Below are 10,413 nucleotides of genomic sequence, written 5' to 3'. Positions count from 1 at the left end.
TCATCAGCAAATTTGAACAGAGTGCTTTTTACCCCCTCGTCCAAGTCACTGATGAAGATGTTGAACAGTGCGGGCCCGAGGACTGAGCCCTAGGGGACCCCACTGCCCACATCCCTCCAGGTCGAAAATGACCCATCCACTACCACTCTCTGTCTTTCTCTTCCACTTGTCACATGATATTAGTAGTGACCACTTTGCAGATAGCTTTCAAATGAGAACTGATGGCATTGCATCTTCCATGAGTATTTCATCTGTCTCGGTGTCCTGGCCACATGTAATGTATCCAGACTTTCTGAGATTTAAAACTTTGTGTGTGAGTGTCTGTAAGCTACACAATGGATATAAACAACCACAGGGATATTTAGGCAGTTGGAAGAAAATATTCTGAATGTGTATCTTCCTGCCATGTCTAAAATATTTGATTTGATCAAAGATTGAATGCTTTGCCTCCATCTTTCAGTTTTTACAGATTTTCTAGTTTGTACACAAACAGTGACTAATTAGTAAAATTGTAAAATGTTACCACGTACTACATACTAAATATCTTTACTACATACTAAATATATTTAATTTAATGTAAATATTATAAAATATAATTTTTAAGAAAAATATTTAATGTACATGTTAAAAAATAACTATACATTTCACCATGTTAATGATCGTAGGTCAGACCTTCAGTAGATGTAGACAAAGCTATGCTAAATCCAGTGATTGTATTGGAATGAATACACTTTTGGTGAAACGTCGCTTCAGTGAAGTTTCTCAGCTGAAACCTGTGTTTTTCTTCCCTGACCTGCTACCTTTTGGACCCAGAAACCATTGTTCTTTCTCGTGCCCTAAAAATAGAGCTAGCTGTAGGATTTTCATGCATATGAAATTGTGACAGGTGAAAAAAATCAGTATCCATTTCTCAAGAATATAGTATTTTGGACCTATTCGACACGGGGTGAGTAATGGATTTGGTGCCCTCTGCTGTTGATATTTGCAACTGCAAACAGGGGTTTCCACTAGGGGTTTGCGAAGGTTTGGAAGCCGATTTGATTCAGGGGAGATTCAGGGGCAAGTATTCATTTCGGATTTGACAAAATCAGATCTAAAGCAAATACTTGCCACTTCACACAGACCTAGTTGCCACCTTTTCTGGCTATGAGTTGGATTGACCCAGCTTGGGTCAGAGGTGTCTCCACAACAGCAGGGGAACGCAACTGCTGCTGATGCTCTTCCCACGCCACTGCTAGAAAAATTGGTAATCACAGCTGGGTCCTAGCACTGGCCTGTCACCCCCCACCCACCTCTAACCCAAAAAGTGCCAATCCAGCTGCTGAAGCCCCAGGTGCTAGAATCTCTCAGCCAGCCTGACGCAGTATTCCCATTTGTTTCTCTGTCTGCAGCCAGGTGAGTACAATAATAAGGAAAAACTAGGAGGAAACAAGAAGTTTTGTTGCATTTTATAAATTCACTGAAGCAGGGATACTCTGTTATGCCTGGTACAACACCAAGAACAATAATGAATAGGAAGTAGTAGAAGTCCTAATTAAAATTAGTGAGTACAGAAGTGCCACAGAACAGATTTGTCTGGAAGGTGGGAATGAGTAGGTGTTGACTATGATCGTGGTTATAGAAAACGTACATCTCTCACTGCTGTAGATGTGGGTTTAGTTAGATCCTCAGAGTGTTTTACAAGAATGTGTAATCATGGGTGGATGTTCTGATGTGTACACGAGGCAAATACAGAGATTACGTGAGGTTAAAGAACTAGTTCTTCCTGTTCAGTTTCTGACAAATCCAGCTGACAGGGGGAGGGTAAAGGTTTGCTGATGGAGTCAGCTATAGACCCTGGAGACAAGAGTGTAAAATATAATAGGATGAGATAATGAAGGCATATAAAGATAACAAGATTATGAATATGGGTATGTTTATGATTTCAGACAGGCAAGCTTTATAATGTGTTCAAGGGGTGTTGAATATGAGTATATTTTAAAAAGAAAAAGCTAGTTCTCATTATAAGGACCAGTGCAGTGCATAACAACCATTTGAACTCATTCTCACTAATAAGGAAGTGTTACCCTCTTTGTGCCTGCAAGAAAATTGCTTTCTAAATATAATGCTGGTTGGAAACAAATGCTTTCAGTCCTCAAAAAAAATTAAGGCAAATTTTAGTAATATGGATATGCTTATTTGTGGATAAGCATTTTTTTTACTGATCTACATATTACTTACCAAGAATTCTTTACCAAGTTAATGTTCTTTAGCTTAGTGGTTTAATTAATCTTTACCCCATTGTAATGACTACTGTAGAAGAAATTTGTCAGTAAACCTCCTAGAGGCCTATTTTAATTCCAGCTAGATGATTTTTCCTTGCTTTTACTTTTTCTTTTTTCAATGACATGCAAATTCACAGCTCAAAATGTATTCATTAGGCTTTATGCTCCAAGCTATAATCCCAGTCTACAGGTAAAAGAGTTCAATTAATTTTTAAGGATGTGGTAATTACCTGAAATCAAGGCAGTTTTTTCCACAGAATAAAAGGTCTAGCTCCTTGCTTGCTCTTTGAAGTTTAAAATCTAAAACAAAATGTGAAAGAAACAATTATCATCTAATAAGGAGGGGGGAGGGGATGAGAATAATTTTTATTATAGAGAGAGATCATTCACCAGCATCAAGAAAATCATAAGGATTTTGTTTATATTTTGTCATGTTCATCCAAAGCCTTATATTGCATCTCATCAGCATCTACATGTGCATTTAATCACAGTCAGTTACCACACTGTAAGACAGTGCTGTCATGGAAAAGTACTATCCTGCTGTAAGATAGTACTTTTGCCTGACAGTGCTGTCTTACAGCACCGTTAGTTAGTTTACTGCAGCCTAATAGTATTGCACGTGTAGATGGTGATGCTTTACTCTGCAGTTAATTAGTCTACTCCGCAGTTTGGCTCACATGTAGACATGGCCAGTGAGCAGCGATGAATAAGCAGCAGCTTGAGGAGGTGCTAGGAAGGCAATGTAGAAGTCTTACGCCACAATATGGAGGCTTTGTCACAAACTGGCCCTCCATAATTGGCAAGTTAAGAATGCTGCATATATGTGCTCCTTTGCACACAATTCATGAAGCAGGCAGATGAACCCAAAAGAAAACAGGGGGAAAGAAGAAACTGCAGGAAGAGACTTTTCTCTGTTTCAGTTTCTTAAACCATTACAGAGGAACTGAAGAGAGATAAACAACCTTAGAGGGCAATGCAGGATTAACGCTAGGTTAACACTTAAAAGTGTGTGTGTGTTAATATCAAAAAATATTGTCAACGTGACAAATAAATAATTTATTATAAGCACAAAAGATTTAGTGATACAGGAACAGAACAGGTTGCTAATATATCTCCTGTGTTCATAGCAATATATATTTAGAAAGTACGTATCTTGGACAAAATTCTGCAAGTAGGAGCATTATTTAATCCAGGGGAAACTGCAAAATTTCCAAAACAAGATTCCATCCCAGCACATGTGAACCTGATGTAATGTACTGTAATATATCAGCTAAACGTGAATTTATGTGAACTCTACATGCTGTAAGATGCTTCTTATATCTAGTCATATGTTTTCATTAAAGGTATCATATTTGAGTAATATTCAGAGGCTTTGTAGTCTTTCCTGCAGGTTCCAAAACATTCTCACTCCCTCTCTGTCTCTCTCTTTCTCACTACCCTAAACACCTTTTCTTCTATTCTTTCAGCAGGAGAAACAGAGTTTGATCCCTTTGTACTGGTGAGAATAGCCAATTAGAGTTACTTGGATTACAGCTATACATCACAATGCATATATGACAAAATAGTACATTCTAATTGATGTCCTCTTGCTAGCTCATTAGGACTTGATCTAGGAAAGGGTGTCTGTTAATTATATTGCATATCCGCAGCAGCTATCTTTAATGTATGCTTGCACACCAGAAGGTCTTTAATCCTGAAGGGCTGATAACACTCCAAGATCTTTCCACAGTATTTGTCTTATTTGTCAACAGTACCTAGTGCTGTGTTGCTACAACTCAAGAGGTACATTTTCCAGTCTGGGCTGCCACTAATGGGTCCAGCTCTGTTGGAGTAAGCCTCAGCTTGTTTGCAAGTACTAGATTGCATGTGCAGGCCCATGTGCAGATTGAACAGTGAGAAGATTGGAATTGTCATTTGGCTTTTCAGACCCTTTTTAATTTAATAAAGTGGTTTAATAAAATATGATGATGGGCCACTGGGATTGCCCTAGCTGCAAGCTGTACATTCCTGCTGTAGTATATTTGTTAATAGCCCTACTTTATGCCTTTGCAAGAGACAGAAAAGCCCTTGGCACTCTTAGGATGTGAGTGGGACACACAATAGTGTCTCAAAAAACACTAAGTATGCAGGTACAGATCTTTATCCATTGGAAAAATTATAAAATACATCAATACCTGTTTGTCATTTGTCCTTCTAAATTAATAGGACAACTCATGCAAAGATTTGACTGCTGAGCCAAGTACTGCTGTGGTGCTCTGATACTCCAGAATGTATAATAAAACACTAAGTTGGGGATTTTCAGTATTTGCAAAGTACTTAATTCTGCTTTTCTGAGTTTCTCCATTCTCGTTCTGGATTCATTGCATTTTTAATACCACAAGATAGAAACCTGAAGCAATACATACTGTTGTTTGTGGCATTTTATAAGCCAAAAAAAAGAGAGAGAGAGATGTGTTGATTATTTCCAAATGGAACTTACCTTGTTAGAGGAGTGGATTTAATGTGCTGAGTTCAAATTTATTTTCTTGTCATTATTGGGAAGAAAATTTGGGCCTGGTTTTTCCCTGAGTTAGAGGTGCTTATTGATTAGTTGAGCCAGTGATGTAAAAAAAATGTGTAAACAACTTATTTTAGGAACTAAAAATAGCTATGGGAAAGAATATTTCTTTTTGCTTTGGGAAAAAAAAATATTGTTTGTTTTCTTTATTTGTTTTGTTTTATTAATCCTGGAATTTGATGAAAGGACTCTGGACTAATAGGGTATCAAATTACTTTTGAGGGTCAGGTTTTATCCTGACGATGTTTTCTGAGTACAGGGAGACCCAAAGCCACAGTACCTAGGAGCAGGCCAGAAGAGAAACTGTGACTCAGAGGCTGTATCCAGATGAGCAGGGGCACGTGCTTGCAGTGGCACAAATTTGCACTGTTACTTTGTGCCTCAGCACACACCCTTGCATGTGCATTTCATTGTGGGACACATTGTGCCACTTTGGGCAAACTGCCCTTTTTCAGCTCCTCCTGTTTCCCAGCATGCTGGAGCAGCAGGGCACAAATGAAGCAGTAGAGACACGCTGGCTGGCAGTTAAGGCCTCTCGTTGGAGGACCAAGCCTCTCTATGTTCTGTCTGGTGCACAGTATTTTCATGTGCTCTGCATCACTTTTTTTCCTGGGTCTTTTTTATTTATTTATTTATTTATTTATTTTTGCCACCAGGAAATCCTGGTAGCAAATTTTGGCCCTGTGCTACAAATTTGCACTGCAGGTCATATTTTACATTTCTTGCACAGTTTGTGGTGCCACAAACTGCATGTGCCTGCAAATCGGGATGAGGCCAAAGGGTTCAAATTTTCTTCCACTTTCCCTTGATCTTCTTGTGGAGAAAGTTACTTCACTTTTTTCATGGATTAGCTAGTTCCTTTGTCTGGTAAATTGGGGAGTAGAGTCAGGTCATTTAGTGTTGCACTCTGATATAGTCCTGTTGTCAGAAATCTTATTCCCGTATGAAGCCAAGTATGAGCTATGGCATATTGTCCTTATAAAACACATTGTAAAGGCTAGCTATTTTCTGAGGGGAGATGAAACGAGAAGAAAAATAAGTAGGCCAAGATGATTTTGCATATTTTTAACACAGTGAATTTAGCTGTATCACCTGAGTTGCTAGGGCCTGAGACTGAGATGGGAGGTTCACTGGAAGCTTAAGGTTTAGCACAGGGGTATGCAACCCCTAGTATGCATGCCAAAGAGTGGCATGCAAAAACATTTTGCTTGGCATGCGCACCTCAAGGTGGATGGCAGGAAAGCTGTAATGGGCCTGATCCTTGTTCTGGCAGTACAGCCCCAGACTCTTCCCTGCCATCTGCCTGGAGACGCACGTGCATCTGCTGCTAGCAACAAGTTGAGCCAGGGCTATGTGAATCCTGCTACACCTGCTTGCAGCCTTCTTGCTGCCTGCTGCGACCTGCCTGCTGAGAGCCCAGAGCCCAGGCCAGCTGCAGCAGGCAGCTGGGAGGCTGCAAGCAGCTGCACCAGGATCTGCAGTGCCCTGTCCTTGCTCATTGCTGGAAGTGGGTGCACACATACCTTGGACTGGACAGCAGGAAAGTGGCTGGGCTGGGCTGTGCTGCACTGCCACAACAAGGATTGGGCCCCGCTGTCCACCTCTAGCATGCCAACACCTTGCAAGTTGAGGTTTGCAGGTATTTTTGGCATTCTGCCCAAAAATGTTGCCAACCCCTGATTTAGTAGATCCTAAATTTGCTAAGATCCAGATATACAAAAGAGCCTTTGGGTTTGATTGTGTGAGTGTTTTCAGTGCCCAGATTGAAACAGTCAAGGAGTCTCATATTGAGAGTCCAGGACCTGAAGCGTCCAAAATCAGTGGCTGCTTCTAGAAGTTTTCTCCAAAACTTCCCCAGCTGAGGGGGATGGAAGGAGTATGGTTAAGTAAAAATGACGGGCAGAGCAAAAATGTTCTGGTTCATGAATTACTAATGTGGATCCTCCACTTTTGGATTCTCATACAAGGCAGTTTCATGGACAGCAGCTGTGCCAGGGAGTGATCAACATGTTTTGTCTTAAATATGTACCTTATCCTCATCCCAAATTAGGGCAGTGCACACAAGTCTCTTACACTGATTGGGGGGGATATACCCGATTACCAGAATGGTTGGATCTAAAGTATACCATAATTTGGCTCTCTTTCAATGTTGTTGTATTTCAAGCATTGATTGCACAAAAGGCTCAGGAATGAGTGGCAAGATGCATTAGAAACCAGAGCATACCTTGTCCAAGCAATTTGCAACCTGTTTAGGTCGCAGTGGGCTGCCAACGTAAAGACAAGCTGCTTGGCTGTTTGCTGACTTTACTTCAAAGGGTGGTGTTTCTCCACCCAGGTGAAGCTCAGCAATTGGTTGGGGGAAATGGCACTTGCTGGAATAAAAGTTGCCGCAACCATCTGGAGCATCTCAGTGGTCCTGCACAGCTGGTTGCCCCCGTTCTGTATACTTCCATCTAGTTAACAAAAACTCATCTGTCCAGGAAGGTAAGAAACTTAACCCTGCAAAGTATCTGGGCTCAACTGCAGCGAGTTAGATATAGCACATCTGTAGAGTCAGTAATTCCACCTTCACCTCCACTGAAGTTTGTAGAAGCTTCATCATTGACCTTGCTGTGGGGGGCAACACTTCACTCGTACTATTTTAGTAATATTCTTAAGGATGCATGAGACAGAAGGATGAGTGATCCCTACCCTCAGAAAACAGTGTTCCTAAGAACTATATCACTGTTGCATCTTTTATTTTTATAGACTGAACTAAACAAAATGCTTGTCTTTGTCTCTCTTACAGTACAGTGCATCTAGAGCTAACTGCAATAAGATTATTATGTTGTTTACCGATGGTGGTGAAGAAAGAGCACAAGAGATTTTCCACAAATACAACAAAGACAAAAAAGTAAGTGACATTTAGAAGAATTTTACTGCATGGAAGACCCAAAATAAGACCTGGAGATGATTTCTGGAAGGAAATAACTTGTAATTTTAAGACTTGAAAGTGTTGCATAATATGTCATCAGTGGCATTCTTAGTAAGGAATAGTTTTATAAAAAGACAGCAGGTTACAATTTTGCACTTCTGTCTTGCCTTCAACATGGTGATCCCAAGGCACTTTAAATACTGTAAGGAATTATGAATTTTTATGGCCCCAACATGGTAGGCAATTATTATTATCCCTATATTACAAGTAAAGAAGCTGAGACATGGGAAGATAAAATGACTGGCTGAAGACCGCAAAACACAAACCTCCTTCCTATGGGTGAATATTCAAATGCACAGTATCTCTTCTTTCTCCCTACAAATATTCTTACAGTGGGCACTGGAGCATTTTTTTTTTTTGTGACTATATTTAACATTAATACAAAATAGGCTAAAAACTAAGGGAGTTTTGAACATGAAGATTTATATAATTATAAATAAACAACTTTATGAACCACATATTTGTGCTATCGTGACTTAGGTAAATGGTTTCCAAACCTGCCATTTCACTTTTCTTCTCACTTGGATTCATTTATTTGCATGTGTGTCCTCACCATTAGTATTTTTTCTTTAAATAGCTTTTAAATAGCTTTTGGAACTCTTTATACAAGATATGTTTGAATCCAACCAGAAACATGTGGGGTAGAAGCAGGAATTGTTGCATGGCACTCTATGACCTGTGTTTTTCAGGTCATATTAGCTGGTCTCTCCTGGTTGATAGAGAGGGATAGACACCAAAAGAAATCCACAGATCTATGTCTTTCATAGCTAGATGTTTACACATGTATGATTTATTCAGCGTGTGTGTGCAGATATGTATATACAGACATAGATACAGAATAAAGTACAACCGTTTAATCTTTACCCAGTATATTTCAATTTTAAGTTACTATGCTCTGAAGGCTCATCGCTTTTAGCAGAATGTTAAACACACCTTGTATGATGATTTCATAATAATGAAAGTAAGTGTAGACAATTTAATGCCAATAAATGGAAATCGGAGTCCCAGTTCAGCAAGGGGTTCAATTATGCACCTACCTTTAAGGACAGAAGTTATTCGGGAACGGTTATTCATCAGGTTCCAGACTAGAAGAACAGGGCACACACACTGAAATTCATGGGAGAAGATTTAAAATAAACAAGTACTATTTTTTTACTTCATCTCCATGAGGTGCTGACTGGTATTTGTTACTGCACAGCCATTTAGTACTTGCATAACCAAGTGCTAAATAACTGTGCAGTAACCAGCGTTACTGTGCAGTCATGTCCCTACACAGTTTCTGGGTGATAATGACTGCACGGTAACATCATGTCACAGGTCATGCCCTGCGACACTACTGTGCAGTACTGATGAACTACTGTGCAGTAGTAACGAGCTATTGCTCGGTAAGGATCTTGTTGAGATGCAGCCAATGTGTAGTTTAACTTATGAAACTCACTGCTCCAGAAAATTATAGAGGTAAATAGTATAACCAGGCTCAAAAAGGCTTAGGCAAATGAGGCCATAACCATGAACAGCTGTTAAATAAAATAGGGATGGTTAATGCCAAGGACAGTATGAGAGGAGATGGCTTTCACTAGCCATCCCTGTACACACACTGTCCTAAGGCATTGTAGACTTAGATGTGCTTAAGTGGACTGGTATGATCCAGTATGACACATTTTATGTTCTTATGTCATTTTCACCTCAAGAAAAATATTCATGGCCACATCCGGATGAGTGTGGATGTTTGGTTCCCTGGGGACAAGTAGCAGTGGTGCCCCTTGTGCTGCAGCTGTTTGTCCTCAGGGAACGCCCATGCCATACACACCTTGGTGCACTGCAACTTTAACCCAGGGGCATCAGGGAAGGCTGGGGTCCTGGGGTCCTCCCCGGGCTGCAACAGTGGAGATTGTACTGGGTGGGGCCCGGCTGGCAGCTGGAGCACAGTTCTGGGTGGCCTGACTCCATTTTTCAGTAGTGCGCTCTGCCCATGCGTGCACTACTCGTTTGTTTTTTTTTTCCCTTGGGGTTTTTTGCCCCCTGGATATCCACTGTTAACTACATGTTGGCTGGATATCCAGGGGTCAAAAAAACCTGCAGAAAAAAAGCAAAATGGAGCAGCACACACACGGGCAGAGTGGCCTTGCAGTGCGGCGAACATCTGGTTGGTCAGTATGTGGTGCTGCAGACATGTTTGCGACACCACATACTACATAGCTGCACTAGTCTGGATGCGCCCCATGTATTTAAATAGTCATATGATGAATTGGAGCCCAGGAATGTAGGGCTTTGTTTAATCTCAGTCGATAACTGGCTGTGTAACCCTGAGTAGCTTATTCATTTACCTGCTTTTCTCATCTGAAATATATGTGCAGTACTTTCATAACAGTGCTGTTATGAAGCTTAAGTAATATCTGTTTCAACGTCTCTGCAGTCTTGCAATGAAAGTCAATATCTAAGTGCTAGGTATTAAAAAAAGAAAGAAAAGAAAAGAGCTAGCTGTAAATGACCAGCAGCACTGCAGCAACAGCTGAAGTCAGAGCCACTTGTGAGGCATAGTTTGTAGTACTGCATGTATACATGGATAGTTCATGCTATTCCACCTCAGTTCTACTACTCATACTGTTAATTGTTTT

The 10,413-nt window shown here is 40.4% G+C and overlaps 1 protein-coding gene across 6 annotated transcripts in view; it reads left to right on the top strand.

The window, feature by feature from the left end:
- The window catches only part of CACNA2D1 (calcium voltage-gated channel auxiliary subunit alpha2delta 1), a 558,706-nt gene that overhangs the window by 428,781 nt on the left and 119,512 nt on the right, over positions 1 to 10,413 (top strand). For all 6 annotated transcript variants that reach the window (XM_019543648.1, XM_019543647.1, XM_019543646.1 and 3 more), the window contains exon 11: positions 7,610 to 7,714. In XM_019543648.1, coding sequence (XP_019399193.1) covers positions 7,610 to 7,714 — 105 coding nt within the window. The remainder of the gene's footprint in view (positions 1 to 7,609; positions 7,715 to 10,413) is intronic.

This window comes from Crocodylus porosus, unplaced genomic scaffold (assembly GCF_001723895.1).
Source record: "Crocodylus porosus isolate Cpor-Errol unplaced genomic scaffold, CroPor_comp1, whole genome shotgun sequence".
In the NCBI taxonomy this organism is placed as follows: Eukaryota; Metazoa; Chordata; order Crocodylia; family Crocodylidae; genus Crocodylus; species Crocodylus porosus.
Note: the sequence above shows the minus strand (reverse complement) of the source record. Positions and strands in the feature narration are given on the sequence as shown.